The sequence below is a fragment of the Oryzias latipes genome, chromosome 12 (assembly GCF_053564925.1).
Source record: "Oryzias latipes strain Hd-rR chromosome 12, Olatipes_Hd-rR_3.1".
Classification (NCBI taxonomy): Eukaryota; Metazoa; Chordata; class Actinopteri; order Beloniformes; family Adrianichthyidae; genus Oryzias; species Oryzias latipes.
The window spans coordinates 30,504,566-30,523,367 of NC_136248.1; the positions used below are offsets into that span (position 1 = coordinate 30,504,566).

The following is an 18,802-nucleotide window of genomic DNA, read 5'->3' on the forward strand; positions in this document are numbered from 1 at the left end:
AAGAGAACACTTCTTCCAAAATGAAGTAAAAAAATGAATGATGAAAATAGAAAAGTGATCTTTACACCAATGGTAACCCCGTGTTTCTTAAAACCATTACTACAAAAATACTTCAAAATTACACCGACCGGATTTGACCCGGCCTCACCTGCTGAGCAGCACTGGATTTTTTATAAACAATGATTTGAACAGGGACAATACCCATAATTAACATTTCTGTTCACTGTTATCTGCAAAAGATCATTTTCAACTCTGAGCAAGGTGAGGTTCTCCAACAATAAACAAAAAATGACATAAAATCTGTCAATCTGTTTTAATTTTCTGAAATAAAAAGTTTGTAACAAAACATTAATAAATAATGACACCTGCAAGTTAGCATTTTTTTAGTTTATAGGCAAATGAGTTAACCTCCGAAGCACCAGGTGGCGCTGCAGCACTTCCAGCGCTGTAATAACTCAACCACGAAGCTCCGCGAGGCGTGCTGACAGTACGCGAGCCAAACCTTTTACATTGAGAATGTTGTACTAAATAATCAAACTACAGTTAATAATGCAACGAGGCCTATTCGGGAAAATACGGGAAATCTAGATAAAACTGTGTGAGGTAGGTTGATGGGTGTTTCTTTTCAGTGTAAAATGTGTTTTATGCGCGCAGACTTCTGGGTAAGATCGTCGCGCTAAGCTAGGCTAACGGTGACAGCTGGGTAATCAAGTGGTGAATGGGAGCCTCTGGAAGCGGTCTCTAAGGGCTCTCATTTCACTAGGGTTTGCGTTGTAGTCGACGCAGTTGAGTCAGGAAAAGTACACAAGATGAGTTTGTGTTCGTTTTACTTCTTTTCTTGTCAGATTTCTTTGAAAACACAGACAAAAACACCATCACGACGACGTTTTTGCGCGCTCAGGCTAGCTTTTTTTTGCATAAGGTTGGTCTACTTCGGCCTTAAGTTAAATTACAAAACTCCCAGTAAAGGAAAAAGACCCATTTCACGTGGCAGATGGTTTTTGAATTGTTTGGATTCCCCGTGTTTAATCTTTAATTCCAAAGGTAGGAGTCCTAAGAGGCTGCTAGCAATAGCATTAATTGTGAAGAGGTTTCTCCATAATTACAGGAAAGAATATTGTTTTCCTGTTAGATGATTTTGAAAATAATCCTTCCAGAATGTACAGGTTAGTACATTCTGACTTCATATCTAACAATATTCTTAAAGGTTAAATAATCAAACTTTAAGCACCTGTATAATAAATGTTAGCTGTAGTGAGACATACTGTCCCTTCTCACCACAAAATGAGAATATCGTGGCAAAGTATATTTATCTTCATTATTCTATTACCAAAAAAAAAATCTACTTTCATAGAATATAGCGTCAGGGCCCTCTAAGTGTTTATTTTTACCTCATTTATGGTTCCAGCTCATAAAACCCTCAAAAACAGGATTTCAGAAATTTAGCATACTCTGGAGAAATCACCACTTACTTCCAGTTAAGCAAAAATCAAGATTCTAATCAAATCGAAATAAAGTATTTTCCAAATAATATGTCCATCTTCAATACTTGGTTGGGAATCTCTTTGCCTTAAAATCCTACTCCAACTATATTTTCATCTAGTATTAGTACTAGTTTAGTATTCTCCAATTGAATTCTATGCTTTTATGATCCTTTTGATTGTATGTTCACTTTACAATTACCGGCACGAAGCCCATTGAGACGACTGTTGTTGTGAATTTGGGCTATGCAAATAAAATTGAATTGAAAAAAATTTCGCAGAGCGGCAGGAGTTCATTAGAAATTCCCCTTTGAGTTGTGGGCGGGGACTGTTGGTCCTAGAAGGAAGCCTCCACTGATATCCCATCATCCCATTGTTGACACTCTCCCGCTAGCTTACAGCCCCTCACAAACCCAAGCTAGCATTACTGGTGCAACAAAAATGGCGACCAACATCAGAGCTATCCAGCCGTACATTAGATCCAGTTTCCATTTTAGACGAGGAAAACAAAGACGTTCACGGATCTATTTGTCTGCAGGTGGATTCATCAGAATGGAGCAGAGCTTGTGATCCGTAAACAAAATATAAAAACGTCTTTTTTTTCATCTGATTCATAATTTCATTATTAAATAGTCAGAAATGAAATTATTTTCTTTAAGTCCGTCGTCATCAGAGAAATTCCACAAGAACTTTTTAAAAACCGAATTTTCCTAAAAGTGGGTCTTCAACTCATCTTAAAAGCGTATGAACACTGTTTTCCTTTTAATTTGGGTTATTGATTGAGATTCTTTGAAGGTGAACTGACATTTGAACACACAAAGTCAGGATTTGAAGACTTACAAAGTATTTTTCTTTGAGTCAATAGCTTTCCAGACTAATTTTAGCATTTGTTTTCTCTGCAGATAATTAGTCATGGCTACTACTGAAATGGAACCTGGGTCAGAACATGGAACAGCTGACCCGGATTCAAAGTACCCCCTGAAAGTTCTTTACTGTGGAGGTACGGTCCAAAGAGCTTTTATTTATCGCAGCTTTTCTCAGAGTTTACTTGGAGGTTTTGATCCCGCTTCCCCTTTCTTCCTGCAGTTTGTTCCTTACCAACAGAGGTGAGTTTCCGTTTATGCGGCGCTCGTGTTTTTCCCTGACAGACGTGGCGTCAAACCATCTGTGTTCTTCTGCACAGTACTGCGAGTACATGCCCGAGCCGGCCAAGTGCAGGCAGTGGCTAGAGAAGAATTTTCCCGACGTTTTTGCCAGGATGACTGTTGGTAAGTTTCTCCCAAGATCTCCATTTCTCCCATAATGTTGATATAATGACAAAGTGGAACTTCGTCCGTTTACTGCTTATTCGGGTCTGAGTTGTGGAGGCTGTAAGGAAACCTGGACCTCCGCTCTCCTCCTCTTCCCCTTCTGGAGGACTCTTCTGGTCAAAACGCCATTGTGCTTTCGTTAGAAGCTGATGGAGTAGTTTTCCTGTCCTCAGTGTGGAGGACAGATGCAGCTTTGTTCCACAGCTCATGGCTGTCCTCAGGCTGTCTTCATACTCCAGCGATGCGGATGCATCCGTCCGTCAGAGCAGACGTGTCCCGACTCCATCCTAACAGGGAAGAGGCCTCAGACTCGGAGGTGCTGGTTCTCACCCTTCCCACACTGAGCTGGAGGTTGAGGGCTGATGAGGAAAAGACGATCGTGTCATCTGCAAACGGCAGAGTTTCTACTGCTAGAGTGGCCGCTCTCCTGCTTCCGTTCCATACCACTCTGGAACCCACTTGATCCAGGTGTTGGTCTGGACAGCAAGCCTGAAACTCAGCTGAAAGCACCACGACCAAAGTTGCGTTGACCTCTGACCTCAGGAAAAGGCCACCATCTTGAATGTAAAAAGAGAAATCACCTTTAGACCCGCCTATCAATTTAAACTCCTCTTGGGTAATTCCAATTCATCGCCTCCTGACTCCTGAAGCATCATTGGGAAGCTACTTGGGGAAAAAATGTTTGATTTAAAAGTTGTGGATTTTTAAACGCCAAAAGTGGCGTTCCAGTTTTTCTCTCGTATTTTTTACCGGAATACTTTCTCTTTGAATTCCTGGAATAAGCTGAACAAAACAGCATAACTTACCATATAAACACATCAGAAATTTGAGCGTGATTAAAGAAAACAAGCAAACAAAAAAAAAAAAAAAAACTCGGATGCCAAAGAAATCCAAAAAATTCTTTTAACAGATTCCTCTAAAAAAAATGACATAAACCTGTTTGCCAAACCAGACAACCAGAAAATAAATGGTTGCTATGGAGATAAAACTAACAGAAAAGCCACCATTTTGAAAAAAAGTGTTGTTTTTAAAAATAAATTACCTTGTCAGAGGGGGGGAAGTCGAGTGAGGACTGGTCAAAAGGGGATGGGGTGGGGTAATTAACGCCACTTAGGCATTGATGATCAGTTTAACACTCCTTTGTCATTGTCATCTCTTGATTTTATTGACTGACGCACCTTTTCGTAGCTTTAAATTGTAATTAATTTCTTGTTTTTAAATGGCTATTACAATTTGTACATTAAAGACCAAGTCCTTCACTTTTTCTTTACTAGTTGCAAATTCCGAATCTCTGAGCCACAGATACGTTTAAAACGGTTGAGGGGATCCCTGTGGTATCCATAAACTGTGTTTTATCACAAAATAAAACAAAATGTGAAGTTGTACTCCATCTGGGATGTCAGGATCAGTCCTGCCACACCTGGAGAAAGTCTGTTAACAGTAAATCTGGCTCCTATCGGAATAGGGTCACCGTGGGTTTTAATGTCGTCCTCTTCCTCTTGTGCTCCACTGGTCCAGCAGCAAAAGCCCCCAAGCAGGAGTCCGGCACTGGAGAAGCTCCCCCTGCTGGTGAAGAAGAGGAGAAGAAGAAGCAAAAAAGAGGCACGTCGCCAAATATGAAGAAACTATGGAGCCCCTAAAGGGACATTGAAGGGAGAAAAAAGTTTAAGTTTAAAAAAAACAGCCTGGTAATTACTAACTGGTATCTTGTGTGCCCCCATTACTCACTGGTGAGCACCAGTTAGTTTTTTTATTTATTTATTTATTTTACTTCAATTGTTTTCTTTCCCCCGTTCTCAATGTCCCTTTAGGGGCTCCGTAAGAATCTGCTCCTCCAGTTCTAAAAAATAAATCCTTTTGGATACACTTTCGTGTGTGTCCATCTTCAAATGTTCAGGTGACTCTGACTCTTCTTTCACCTCTTAGGTGGGAGGGGCCAGATCAAACAGAAAAAGAAGGCGGTGCCTCAGAAAGTCACAATAGCAAAAATCCCCAGAGCCAAGAAGAAATACGTGACGCGGGTTTGCGGCCTGGCGACGTTCGGTGAGTTTTGCAGTTTTTTTTTTTTTCGTTTTGATTTTGTTTTTTTGCAGCTCCGAGCTCAATGCTGAACTTTCCGGGTTTGCAGACATCGATCTTAAGGAGGCTCAGCGGTTCTTCGCGCAGAAGTTCTCCTGTGGTGCCTCAGTCACAGCGGAGGATGAAATCATCATTCAGGGAGATTTTACAGACGATATCATCGACGTCATCCAGGAGAAGTGGCCTGAGGTGAGACCGCTGTCGTAAATCAAGCTGTCAGTCCAACGTTTTATACTTTTTTTTACAACAAATTCCGCGTGTGGAGTCTTGAAGTTGAGTCATTTTCCGCCTGCATGAGCAGCGGTCCATGAGTCACTTGGTGTGGGGCTGCAGACAAAAAGAGGTACCTTTGGTTTTTTATTTAATTTTTCATTCTAAAGGAACTTTTATTTTGAAAAACTTCTGGATTCTGTCCCACACACCCATCTATTACTTGACTCCAGTCCAGTTCCAAGTCCATTCCCCTCAGTCACCTGTGGTAAAACATCTCTGATGGCTAAATCCAAAGCTAACTACGTTAATAAAAACCCAAAGGGAGCCACTCAGTTCATTCAGCTAAAATTCCTCATCTCTCTCTTCCGGTGTTCCCCAAGGCTCTGTTCTCGGTTCTCTCTTATTTATCACTTGCCTCCTTCCACTTGGTAACATCTCCTGTAAATTCAATATCAACTTTCATTCTATGCGGATGACACCCAGCTCTACCTCTCCAGCAAACCCAATTCCTCTCTATCCCACCCTCCTCCCCTTAACCTCCTGCTTACTTGAAATTAAAAACTAGTTCACTCAATACTTTGTTAAACTTAATAGTGATAAAACAGAACTATTACTTGTTGCCTCTAAATCCACCGTTTCAAAAGTTCCACATTACACGCTCTCCACTGACTCTGCTTTAGTTCCCCCTCCCCTCAGGTAAAGAGTCTGGCTGTCATTCTTAATAGTTCAGTCTCCTTTACACGCTACATTAACAGAATTACTCGGTCCGCCTATTTTCCACTGACTAAATCGTCTTTGCCCCCCCCCCCCCCCCTCACTATCCACTCAACTTCCTTTTTCGTTCATAGTCTGGTCACTTCACGCCTTGATTACTGTAATGCTCTTCTCCTTGGTTTACTCCAACTGGTCCAAAATTCAGTCGCTCTCATCCACCGTACCCCCCCCCCCCCTTCAGCAACTCCACTGGCTCCTAATCAAACTCACAATATAATTTAAACTTCTTCTTTTGACTTCAAAGCTGTCCATAACCTGGCTCCATCTTATTTATCTGATCTTCTCCATATCTACACTTCCTCCCGCTCTCTACAGTCGTCCTCGTCCCTGCAGCTCTCTGTACCCCCCCCCATCCGTCTGGCCACCATGGGGAGCGGAGCCTTCAGCCGCTCGGCCCCCCCTACTATGGAGCTCTCTCCCCCCTGGACCTCCGTATCGTTGACTCACTGCCCGTCTGTAAACCCAGACTCCAAACTCACCTCTTTAAATCTGCCTTTCTGCTATGATTGCCCATCCATCCGTTGGCTGATTTTATTGTCTTGATTTTATGTATTTATTGTATTTTCTGTAATGTACAGTTTCCTTGAGTGGCAAGAAAGGCGATTCAAATAAAATGCATTATTATTATTATTATTATTATTATTGAGAAAAAGGAGGAGAGTCTTCAACTTCCAAGAAAAATAAATCTGCTTTTTACAGACAAAACCCAGAGTCTTTCTTGAAACGTGGACGTATCGAGCCCCTGCCGGGCCGGCAGAAGCTCAGACATCTGATTTATTTTTTCTCTCGGTTTCAGGTGGACGACGACAGCATCGATGATCTGGGTGAAGTGAAGAAGTGAAGACCAAATATGCACTTTTACAGCAGCGGATGTGACCTGTCGACAGCAGCGGCCCGGCCAAACGTACACGTTCAGTCATTTTATACCTATTTTATTTACTGTACATACAAAGCTGCGGACTTGGACTCTCACTTGGCATTTTTTTTTTTTTTTTAGTTCCTAGCTGCTTTCTCTTGTTTGCCAAAGGTGTGGTTTGACCAGAGTCCTTCACAAATGTTCTTCACTCAAGCAAAACTGTAGGCTAATAAATTTCCGTCTTTCGCCTCATGACTTCTCTCCGGTGTTCCTTCCCCTCAGACGAGGGTTCCTCTTCTTCTGGCCGCTTGTTTTTCCTGCCCTCCCGGGAGTGCAGCCATTTCCCTGTGTAATAGAGTTTTAATGAAGGTGCTCGCCACGTCGGATAAGGTTTACGGCTGTTTCCGCTCCTTTGGGTCAACAGCCCTTCCCCACAGATGAGGAGCAGCAGATGCTTTTGTTTGCATGAAGAGCAAACACGGGTTTGTTGCGGTGCGGCGGCTACACCGCCTCTTTACCGACCCGTTTCGAGGCAGCCGCTCCCGGCATGAACCAGTCGCGCCCTGACGTCTGCTGCGCCTTCGAGGCCCCCGTCCTGGACCGGGTCCTGCCTCCCGTCCTGATCCTGGAGTTCGTGCTGGGGCTGCTGGGGAACTTCGTGGCGCTGTGGATGTTCGTCTTCCACATGGACGAGTGGAAGCCCAACACCGTCTACCTGACTCACCTGGCCGTCGCAGACTCCATCGTCCTCTTCTGCTTGCCCTTCAGGGCGGACTACTACCTGCGAGGGAAGAACTGGATCTACGGCGACGCCGCGTGCCGCATCCTCCTCTTCCTGCTGGCGGCCAACCGCGCGGCTGGGATCTTCTTCCTCACAGCCGTCGCCGCCGACCGCTACTTGAAGATCGTCCACCCTCTGAACCGGGTCAACCGTCTGGGTCTGGGGTATGCTCTGTGGGTGTCGCTGGGCCTCTGGTTCTTGATTTTCCTCGCGACGGGTTACCTCCTGGCAGACCAGCACTTCTTCCACAGCGGCAACCGGACGCAGTGCGAGAGCTTCAACATCTGCATGGGCTACACGCCGCTCTCCACCTGGCACAACGCCTTCTATGTCCTCCAGTTTTTCCTGCCCTCCGCCATCGTGGCCTTCTGCACCGCCAGGATCACCCTGCAGCTGAACAACAAGACCCTGGACAGGCAGGGGAAGGTCAAGCGGGCCGTGCAGTTCGTCCTGGCCGTCGCCCTCATCTTCATCACCTGCTTTTTCCCCAGCACCGTGTCTCGCGTCGCCGTGTGGGTCCTCAAGCTGTGGTACGACCAGTGCCGGCACTTCGAGGAGGCCAACCTGGCGTTCTACACGTCTGTGTGCTTCACCTACTTCAACAGCGTCCTCAACCCCATCGTGTACTACTTCTCCAGTCCGGTTTTCAGCGGAACCTTCCGGAAGGTTCTGAACAAGGTGCTGCGACGCTCCGACAGGCCGGAAGCTCTCGAGAACATTTCCACTGTTGAAGGCAGGAGGATCTAAAAATCGAAAAAATGAGGCCGATGTGAGTTTGAGACGCAGGAAAAGAAGTGATTTTTAGAAGGAAACAGTTAATTTATGAAACTGTTCATGACGTAAAAATGATGAAAAGCCGAGTCACCAGGAGAAATAAATACACTGAATTAGTAAAAACCAAAAGATTTAAAAAATGGTTTATCAAACACAGTGGTATTGATGCTGACACATTTTTATTTAAGACATATGATTAGGGAAACTTTATGATTTCAGAATTTTTACTTTTTCATACCAAGCATTTAAATCAAAAACATATTGCAGACCAGTTATTTTTTTGGTGAAGACTTTTATGAACCCAAAAAGAGGCCGACTCACTGAACCGCTGCTTTTTACTCTCCTGTTGGGACGCAGTTTGTTCCTCTGCTGCTAAATTAGTCTCTGTAGTCTCAGTAGATCACCAGTGCTGCATAAACAGCCGGAAATAAAGCAAACGTGACACGGATCTGGGAGTTTCTTTGATGAAATCCTTCTCAGATTCACAAAGAAAATGACATCTAAAGAAAACTTCACTGTTACTCTTTTTTTAAAATGCTTTTTCTCCACAGTAAATATTAATTTAACTGATCTGTTCAGGGTTTCATCCTGAATTTCGTCCTTTAATTGTATCTTGCAGCAGTCCTGGACTGCAAGGACCGTCACTGCCTGATTAGCGCTGTTTTGTTGTGCGTGTGGCAGTATATGCTGCCATTACAGAGATAAAACCAGCCAAAGCCACCATTTTTTAATGAATTTTTCCCCCGCACAGGGTGGGGAAATAAAATGGGGTGGCAATGGCACAGGTGGGTATTGCTGTGGGGCAAACAACGCCGCTCGCAGCTTTACTCAATGATTTTGTACAAAGTTTCAACCTATATTTACTTCCTGGTATGCATCGCTCATTAATGAATATTAGCTTGTATATATATTTGGTTTACTAATAATGTGTCCAGAACTTACCGCACCTTTGCCCAACAGCAGCTGGTATAGGCTCCAGCAGCCCCAAGACCTCAAAGGGCAGGAAAAATGGATGGATGGAAATGTGTCTGCAAAATAATGAAATTGCATTTACGCTCATTCATGCCATGTTGTCACCATGAATGAAACAAAAACGAGATTTTTGTCTTCAGAATTTTTTGGGATATAAAAAGACGTCTTTAGTAAACAAAACATAAAATTCCGTTCTGAAAATTTGCAAATTTTTAGTAAATCTACATTTTTTTTTAGCTCTATTGATCCTATTTTTTGAGTTGCTTTTTACTTTTTTTAATTGGATTGATGTGATACATTTAAAAAAATTTTTTTACTACAGATTAGAAAGTTTAAAAAAGTGTTGGAAAATTCTAAACATTAAAACTCTTTTGATTCCCTTTAGTGAACAGTTTGTTTTTCTTAAAACAAGAAATTGTTTTCTTTTCTTTCCACCAGCAAACTTTTCTTTGCTTTTTTTATTAAAAAAATATTGAGCGGGATCATCTTCTTCTCCCATAGATTTCAAAAGGATATCAACACCAGCTGTTCTTTTTGCAATAATCATCCAGAAACCATTACCTTTATTTTTGTCAAATGTAAATTTGGGCAGATGTATTTAAACCCTAAAAAATAAAATAAAATAAAAAACAAAATAAAAAAACAGATTGTTCGTGTTTCTTTTTCTTATAAGCAAATTGTTTTTGATTTTTCTTTAAATGAAATTGAAAGTAATTAGGTCAATTTACTCGAAGTTAAAAATGTAAAAGGAATGAATAATATCTGGTGATACATAAATAGATGGATGACTTTATTAATCCCACAATGGGGAAATTTCATTTATCTGTGGCAGCAAACGACATTCAGAAATAATCTAAATAATATAACATCAATAAAGGACATCACAAATGACATTTATATAAAATAATTAAAAATATTACTAAAATTATTATGAAAAATTATCAAAAATGAGATAATTTTTCATAAATATAAATATTAAATATTAAATAAATACAGCTGCAAAAGTGTAAAAAACATGCGGTCTGCGAAACATGTAAACTGTAAAAAGGAAAACATTACAAATGTTTTTCAAAATACAGAAATAACAGAAATAACATTATGATGCTGTGATGTATTCAAATGTGCTCTGTAATCATAATTAAATCTAATTTGTGTATTTTTCTCTCTCTTTTGGCATTCCTGTTCATTCTGTGCTTCTCTGATGCTAAGTATGGATATCAAGTTCTGTTAATAAAGTTTGCTTAAAAACAAACAAACTTTTCTTTCCCTGTGGACCGATCGTGTCATGTACAAGCCGGTGTTGGTGTCCCTGAAGGCAGCGTCAGTTCCCATGGTGACGTCAGGCTGCATCGGTCGGGCTGGGCAGGGAAACTGGAGTCTGGAAACCCGTGTAGCGGTATGAGGCACTCCGCGCCCTCCCACGTCGACCCCCGCTGACTCCCGGTCCACGCGGGGAAACCTAGTAAGCGGTCCCGGTGAGCGTCTGCCTCGGTGGGCGTTAACATCACCTCGGGGTCCGGTTGTTGTCTTTTGTCACCCCCGCCTGTGTTGACTTGCTAAAGCTAGCTAGCTGTGAAGTCCATCGGGGACTGTAGTTTTTTTCTGCGCCACTAAAAGGGGTTTTCGGTTGTGGGTTTAATCCCGCCGAGCTGACGCTCCGAGGGGTTTATTTTCTGGGTGGGTGATGGTGGGGCGTTCGGGTGTCAGTGAGTTATCCTGTTCTTGAACCCAGACACAAACAAAACGCTCCCGCCTCGGCTCGTCACTCGACGATGCGTTTATGGACGCAAAACACATATTTCCATGTTTATGAGCGTCACAGCGATCCGTGATGGTGCCGGGGACTGGAGCGTCGGTTTGACAGCTCCAGGTGTGCTTGTTGTTTTGATCGGGCCGCCCCGGCTGGCCTGGGCGGGGCTTGGATTGGTGAAGGCTAACCTGGCTGTTTGGATGAGTTTTCAACACATTTCCATCACTCTGTGGGTTAAACCACGGGGGGTCACTAAGTTTTATAAGAAAGGAGAATAGATGGTGCTGTTCTGAAAACACCTACGTTTCTGAAAGCATCATTTACATTTATCAATTGAAGTGTTCAGTCTCACGGTGGATTTGAAGATGGATGGATGGATGTTTAGATGGATGGATGGATGGATGGCATCAGTCATTTCTAAAACTCTTACTTGTAAATTTGGTGTAAAATATGAAATGAGTGTTGAGTTTTTTTACACTTCAGCCCTCTCAGATGTGCTGTTTGGTTCTTAAATGCTCCTCTGGTTTCTAGCGTCATCACATTGGGACTGTGCGGTGGGGAAGGCCTCGGACCCCCCACCCATGGACAAACAGGGAGCCCCCAGTAAAGCCAGCGGGCTGAAACCTCCCAGTAAAATAGTCCGACCGTCTGGGGTGCCACAAAGAACATCGCCGTCATCCAGTAAGAACTTCTCATTATGGTTTTTTCATACATTGTCATGATGTAATTATGGGATGCATTTCGACCTGACAATGGAAGGCCACACCCCTTTTTAATGCCATATTTTACAAATGGGATGATAGTAAACTGTGTCTGAACTACAAGAAACAAAAGAGTTTTATCGATTGCCCTGGATTTTTGAAGCAGTTTGGACACCATGCTCGCTACTTTTTAAAACTTTATGTATAGCGAGTATGACATCACAGATATCCTGAAGTAAAATTTGTAAATATGAACATTTTACGAGGACTATTTATGAATCCACGTGTCCTGATGATGAAAACCTGGAGGGATTATAAAAATACAATAAAATACTTTTTCCTCCCATGAAAAATCATCATTCATTCATTCATCTGCTAAACCTGGTTCGTCCCTTTCGGGGTCACGGGGCTGCCGGAGACAAAAATGTTTCAAACGCAATGCATTGTGGTCTATATTAGCCAATCTGGCGAGCGTTCTATGCACACTGGTTTTACGCAGAGACTTCTGGGCAATTTCCAGGGCACCGGATTTTGGAATTGTAGATGTGGGCAGCACTTTAATCTGGGGGTCGCCCTATAAAGGGCACTAAGTAGAAAGTCGTGAAGGAATTCGGACAAAACCCGAGTCTCAAAAGCTAAAACGGAGACACCAGACTGTAAGTATTTAACTTACTTTGCATTAGAGTGAATGACCCCTCTATTTTAATGTTTACCTGGTGATCTGACTTGGCTCCTGTTACTTTTGTTTTCAACTGCGTTTCAACCTGGAAGTTAAAACGTTGTTGTTGTTGTTTTTTGGGGGGTTATAACGTGTTTTCCTGAGACGATGTTCCTGCTGAAATTCCAAAGGCTTTCTTAAAAAGGCAGAACTCTTCCGCTGTTGTTTTTTTTAACCCGTCAGTGAAGTTTAAGACGGTTCTAATTTCAGACGCTCCAAAGGCTCCTCCTCCTGAGAAACCCCCCACCACCGTGACCTCCCCATCTCAAGATGCGAGCACAGACTTCCAGACCGGAGACAGGGTCTGGGTCAACGGCAACAAGCCCGGCTACGTGCACTTTGTCGGAGGCACACAGTTTGCGCCCGGCCAGTGGGCAGGCATCGTGCTGGACGAGCCGATCGGCAAGAATGACGGGTCGGTGGCCGGCGTCAGGTACTTCCAGTGTGAGGATGGGCGGGGCATCTTCACCAGACCCTCAAAGCTGTCGAGAACAGCTCTGCCGGAGAAAGAGGAGAGCAGGAGGCAGGCCAGTCCAGCTCAAGGGGGCGGGGCTACCAACGAGTCGGCGCCAGCCGGCTCCAGCTCGGCGGGTAACGTCAGAAAACGGATTAACCTTTCTCACTTTTTCCACTTAGATTCACGTATGACCAATTTTCACAAATATACGTTTGTGGCTGCCTGACACGGCTGTAAGGTTTGAGGCAAAGTCTTACCCTAAAAAGTGATGATTTGCCTCCTGAAGACCGTCTGCCACATTTTTGAAAATCCTTTTCATTTTCTTTTCTCGTCACCAAGAAGACGTTTCTGTGTTTGTTCAGCTCAGGGCACCGGCATAAAGATGAGCGCCCTCACCCGGATGGCGGCCTCCAGCGAGTCTGCGTCCAACCTGTCAGACCCAGACTCCCTCAAAAAGAGCAGGCGGGAGCTGCGGCTGGGAGACCGCGTGCTGGTAAGCACCAGCCGTCGAAGGTGGGAAGCCTTGACGCGAGAACGTTTGGTTTAGTTGTTGCTCTGGATCTTTGTGCTGCAGGTCAGCGGCAGCAAGGCGGGAGTGGTGCGCTTCCTGGGGGAGACGGACTTCGCCAAAGGAGACTGGTGTGGAGTGGAGCTGGACGAACCTCTGGGCAAGAATGACGGCGCCGTAGCCGGGGCCAGGTGAGGTCACGCATGACCCGCGGGTCAGATGGGGGCCATCCCCTTCAGATTCACTCGACATCACTGTGGAGGATTTTGCTATAACTGAATCTCACAACCAAAAGTTTACAATTTTAAGGTTACCTCGCCTTTTCTTCATGAGGGACATTTCCTGCATTTAAAGTGAAACAAATCCTGTAATTTTCAAAAACAGGAAATCACAGATCTTTAAGTCCCTCCAGAATTTTGCCGCATTGTGATCATTTCAATTCCCACACATTTTTGCCGACACGGCAACTTTGTCCAATGAATCACCACAACTTCGGCCAAAAAGCTCCAATTTTTCCAGCCAACCAACCCAAAGGCTGCGACATTAAGGTTTTCTTATCTACACTCCATTGTGACAGGGATACTGACATGCTCAGTGGCCTTGAGGTAGAGTGTCCGTCCTGTGACCTGGAAGGTTGTGAGTTCAAATCCAGGCTATACCAAAGACTCTAAAAATGGGACCCGATGCTTCCCTGCTGGACACTCAGCATTAAACCACCACATGGTTCCCGACACACCTAGGTGTGTAAAATTTCCCAGATGATGGGGCTTTAACTCTTGAACTTTATGACCGATAAAGTGTCTCAAGTTCAAATAAAAATCACAGCTAAAGATCATTTCACATATTCTATATAAAAGTGGGGGTAAGCTGGTTTGTTCTCCTTGTAAAATGACTAAAAGTCTGTGGACCTGTGTGAATGTACTTTTTGTGTAAATTTACTGTTTGGGAATATACCATGTGTGTTTAAAGAAATGTAGTGTTCAGGTTCATCAGGTGAAATAGTTGAAGGGTCTGTATCCTGCTATGCTTTAGCCTTTCAGAGCAAACTATATCCATATATATGAGAATATACTACCCTTGAAACACTAAAGAACATGTTTTTTTATTAAATATGAGTTCTTTTCCAACCCGGAAGTAAGACGACTCGATCTCTGAGGCTCCGCCTTTCTTTCCTTGTGGGTGCCGCCCATTTCATGACATCATCCTAGAGGCGGCCTCGGCAGCAGGTCAGCGTTTCTCCCACGAAAACAAACCACATCTGAACTTTAGCAAAGATGGATGAGAATATTGTGGAGCCTTACGAAAGCGTGTAGCCGATCACCGCTAGCTCCATGGAGAAAGTGGGAGTGTGTGTGTTTGCTTGGGGGCGGAGCTGACAGCGCAGACTCTTCCTGGAAGGGGCGGTTCCTCACATTGTGATGTCACAATGTGAGATCCCGCTTGTTTTTATGGATTGGGAGAGAGCCGGTTATTAGAGGAATACTCAGAAATACGTGAACAGATCAAAATACCGATTTGGGGTTGTTTTTTTGTAGAGAATGAACATTATAATACTCTGAAAAGCTCTAAAAGTCAATTTTACATAAAATAGGCCCTATCGATTTGTCTGTTGGTCACTTAGATTTAATTCAGTTTTTTTCATTTTGTTAATGCAAAAACTGAATCTGAAGCTGTTACCAATAAGTTTATTTTTAATTTGGTAATATTTTGTAATGAAAAAATAAATATATTTTCAATATTTTTGTCAAGTGTACAACGTGCACTTTTGAGTTTAAAATAGAATATTTCAAATTTAAATATATTTCATTCACTTATTGTGATTTGACTCCATATGAAAACGTGAATCAGGAAGTTTGGTTGAATCTCTTCATCCTTGTTGCAGATTTTTAACCCATTTTTCCATTTGGTTCACACAGTACATGCAGTCAAGACAGTTTTTTTACCCAATTAGTGTAGAAAAAACTATATTTGTACATAATTTGGCCACTTATGGAAATTAGAGCATTCATGTGTATTGAATGTTAAAATTTAATTCCAGAATAAAAGGAAGGTAAGAAGAAAAAATGGAACTTCTAATTAAGTATTAGTAAAAAAAAAAATTAAAAGAAACTCAATTCAAAGCTTGGCGACCAGCAGACACGTTTAAATAAAACCCACACTAGACTGAAAAACGTGTTTCTTTCTGAAAATAAAGAAAACATTTTATTTTGAAAAAAGTACAGTAAAACTTACAAATTGTGCTGCTATTGTGTGATTGTTTAAGTTTGACCGTTGGTCTTTCACAAACATGAAAAATAGAGTTTGAAAAGGAATTTAGTCAAAGCTGTGCTTTTCTTATGCGACTGATTGCTCTTCAGTAACTGAATAAAAAAATCTACTTTAGCCTCAAAATGTTGTTTCGTCTTGCAGCCTTCAGTTTAAAATGATTATTGAATTTATTCACAACTTTTTTGTGTCACAACAATCACACAAAATGCTCAAGAGATGCCAAATTAAAACAAAAGAATAGGCACAATTACAAATACAAAGGTACAATTTTAAAAACACAGGAAAAAAAAGTCAACGGAAATCAAGACTTTTCTTTGAAAAAACAAAACAAAAAACAAATTCAGCTAAAAAAAAGGATGCACTAATATTTGGTTAAACTCTTTCCTTCCAGGTACTTCCAGTGTTTGCCCCGGTTCGGCCTGTTCGCACCGGTCCATAAGGTGACGCGGATCGGGTTCCCCTGCACCACCCCCACAAAGGCCATGAGGTCAGGGAGGAGATCCATGCTCAGGAGGAGTCCCAGCGCCTCCTCCATCAGCTCGCTCAGCTCCGCCACCTCCTCCATCAGCGGCAAACCCAGCCGGGCGGGACTGGTGAGGCCCAGACTCAGAGCAGAAGCACTGCAGCCTTTGGAGTTTGACTTTAAATAAAAGAAACACACATTTTAATTTTTTTTAATTTTTACCTTTTAAAAAAATAGTTAAAAGTAATTTTGCGGCGTAGCTCGATTTGCCTAAGGGTGTGTGCTGAGGGCGTCAGAGTGTGGTGACATCAGCCAACGCCGCTTGTGCCGCTCTCCAGCTCACAGAGACGTCGGCCCGGTACGCCCGTAAGATCTCCGGCACCACGGCGCTGCAGGAAGCGCTGAAGGAGAAGCAGCAGCACATCGAGCAGCTGCTGGTGGAGAGGGACCTGGAGAGGTGTGAGGTCGCCAAGGCCACCAGCCACGCCGGGGAGGTGCAGCAGGAGCTGGTTCTGCTGAGGAAAGGCCGGGAACAGGTGGAGTCTGAAAGAAAATCCTGAAATCTCATCAGCTGAAAATACGGAGGTCAGATCAGGTTCAGATTAAAGTGAGGAAAAAACAGAAAGTTCATCTGAAAATTTGATTTTGTACATTTGAAAAGACAAAAAAGATTTTCAACATAGGTCTGAACTATATAGAAACATTGTCAACTTGAAAGAAATATTTTTAAAAGAACTGTAAATTTGAGAAAAAAGTTGTTAATTTGAAAAAAATATATATAATTTTTGAAAAACAAGCTGTAAATTTGAAAAGAAAAAAGTCAAGTTGAAAAAAAGTTGTTAATGTGAGAAAAAAATTTGTTAATTTGAGAAAAAAAAGTTGTTAATTTGAGAAAAAAAAGTTGTTAATTCGAGAAAAAAAAGTTGATTTGTTAAAAAAAAAGTAAATTTTGAAGAAAAAAAATATGTGAATTTAAAACTAAGCTGTAAATTAGAAAAATAAATTTGAACTTGAAAAAAAAAGTAAATTAGAAAAATAGGGTAAATAAGAAATAGCTGTAAATTAATTTTAATTTGAACGAAAAAAGTACAATTGAAGAAATACAAAAGAATTGGAAAAACTATAAACCTAAAACTTTTACCCCCAAAAATATGTTGTTGTTTTTTGGAACGATTTCTTGTGACAGAAGTTATATCACTTCTGTTCCAGAACAGCGTCTGTGGCCTGTGACATCCCTCATCTGCTGTACAAAATTTGGAAGAGCATTACTTTTTTTTAAATTAGTTTTTAATTGAACGCCTGAAAAATACATCAAAAAAATATAACATTATAAAAGTAAAGTGTAAGAACATAACACAACTACAAAATATGTATTAGGCACAATTATTTCTAACTGCTGTTGAAAATACAAACTTAAGTAAATAATATATATATATTAGAAACTGACAATATAGATATACACAAAAAAAAGAAAGGAAAAAAAACTGCCAGAGTTGATTTAAAATAACTAGTCTTAAAAATATTTTTTTTCTTTGTTAGTAGTAATAGTTTTTCAAATATTGCTGAAGTTCTATTTTCAGTCAGAAAGGTCATTTCAGCAAATGCAGTGAATATGAGAGCATTATAGCTACCGTAATGGAAATGACATCAGCATAAGCTGTCACCCGATGTCACTCAAGTCCCAGAAGCCAATGGGATCATAGCCACACCCCCGTGTAACTTTAAAAATAAATTTAAACTGAAAATTGAGGAGTGAAAGGAAAGTATGGGAGAAATGAAAAAACAAAAATTGAAAATTTAAAACAGCAGAATAACCGTTATTTTATTTAATTTGGTAGGCTAGTTGTTCTGATTTCAAGTTTTTTTTTCAAATTGAAGAAATATAATTTTTCAAAATGACTTTATTTTCAATTTTTCTGCTAAATGTACTTCCGAGCTTAAAACGGTATTTTTCTCATTTATATATTTTTTCCTTCACTTTAAGCTTATCCTGATTTGACCCCATATGAAAACGTGTCTTTGTAAAGCCCAGAGGTTTTGTCGAATCTCTTCATCCTTGCTGCAGATTTTTAACTCGCACTACATCTGCGCTGAGTTAAGACCGTTTCTGTGGGATTTCACTTTCTGGTTCTGACGCCATTTTATAGTCTGTGACATCATGAGTTTGTGTGATTTTGGCACGTTAGCTATAACAAACACACATAACAGGGAAAGATTAGGAAAAATGAGACAAATTAGGGTCAGTTGTGTCATTATCTCAGGAAAAAACAACATTTTTACATAAATTGGTCTGGAAAAAAAAAAAAAACCTTCTAATTTTGGCCCTCACTGAGTTCCATACAGACCAGAAAAAACTGTAACTGCAGCTATGTCCAGTTCCTCTTAAGAAAAGACGGCGACTCAAACTGGAGGAGGGAAAGATGACATGGGCTAAATAAGGGTGGAAACCTCACAGAAGCTCTGAAGGGAAACGTCACCTGTGGGCAGAAAGAAACTGTGAAAGTCATTGATCTGAGCTCAGACTCAACATGAAAAGGAGCCGACATCTTCTTCCTGTGGATTTAGTACGCCGTGGAGATGGAGGCCAAGCTGGACCAGCTGCGCTCGCTGGTGGAGGCAGCAGATCGAGACAAAGTGGAGCTGCTCAACCAGCTGGAGGAGGAGAAGAGGTGGGTGGTCCCATGTCCTCCTTGGCCC

General features: G+C 41.9%; 3 protein-coding genes across 12 annotated transcripts in view; all 3 read left to right on the forward strand.

Moving 5' to 3' along the window:
- The first annotated feature begins 420 nt into the window (after nucleotides 1–420).
- Nucleotides 421–6,968, forward strand: denr (density-regulated protein). Of its 5 annotated transcripts, none has more exons than XM_004074481.5 (8): nucleotides 421–603; nucleotides 2,384–2,481; nucleotides 2,568–2,587; nucleotides 2,665–2,749; nucleotides 4,310–4,393; nucleotides 4,718–4,834; nucleotides 4,920–5,059; nucleotides 6,654–6,968. In XM_004074481.5, exons 2-8 carry the CDS (start codon nucleotides 2,394–2,396, stop codon nucleotides 6,696–6,698), a joined length of 579 nt encoding a protein of 192 aa, XP_004074529.1. In that variant the 5' UTR covers nucleotides 421–603; nucleotides 2,384–2,393; the 3' UTR covers nucleotides 6,699–6,968. The 5 variants fall into 5 exon arrangements, with proteins under 5 accessions (XP_004074529.1, XP_020563104.1, XP_078812192.1 ...); XM_020707445.3 differs by having other exon boundaries at nucleotides 4,313–4,393; XM_078956066.1 differs by having other exon boundaries at nucleotides 2,665–2,747; nucleotides 4,302–4,393.
- A 141-nt stretch (nucleotides 6,969–7,109) lies between these two features.
- LOC101164419 (hydroxycarboxylic acid receptor 3-like) lies at nucleotides 7,110–8,366 on the forward strand. The gene has a single exon (XM_004074627.4). The coding sequence runs from the start codon at nucleotides 7,261–7,263 to the stop codon at nucleotides 8,239–8,241; it is 981 nt and encodes a 326-aa protein (XP_004074675.1). The 5' UTR covers nucleotides 7,110–7,260; the 3' UTR covers nucleotides 8,242–8,366.
- Nucleotides 8,367–10,533: 2,167 nt separating this feature from the next.
- clip1b (CAP-GLY domain containing linker protein 1b) overlaps nucleotides 10,534–18,802 on the forward strand; it is a 40,613-nt gene continuing 32,344 nt past the window's right edge. For 2 of the 6 annotated variants that reach the window (XM_023960446.2, XM_078956056.1), the window contains exons 1-8: nucleotides 10,534–10,636; nucleotides 11,522–11,671; nucleotides 12,620–13,000; nucleotides 13,229–13,359; nucleotides 13,441–13,565; nucleotides 16,034–16,235; nucleotides 16,444–16,641; nucleotides 18,671–18,774. In XM_023960446.2, the coding sequence (XP_023816214.1) occupies nucleotides 11,572–11,671; nucleotides 12,620–13,000; nucleotides 13,229–13,359; nucleotides 13,441–13,565; nucleotides 16,034–16,235; nucleotides 16,444–16,641; nucleotides 18,671–18,774 (1,241 nt within the window). In that variant the 5' untranslated portion in view covers nucleotides 10,534–10,636; nucleotides 11,522–11,571. Of the gene's footprint in view, nucleotides 10,716–11,521; nucleotides 11,672–12,619; nucleotides 13,001–13,228; nucleotides 13,360–13,440; nucleotides 13,566–16,033; nucleotides 16,236–16,443; nucleotides 16,642–18,670; nucleotides 18,775–18,802 lie in introns of all 6 variants that reach the window. The other 4 variants (XM_023960444.2, XM_078956055.1, XM_023960443.2 and 1 more) reach the window with 3 other exon arrangements.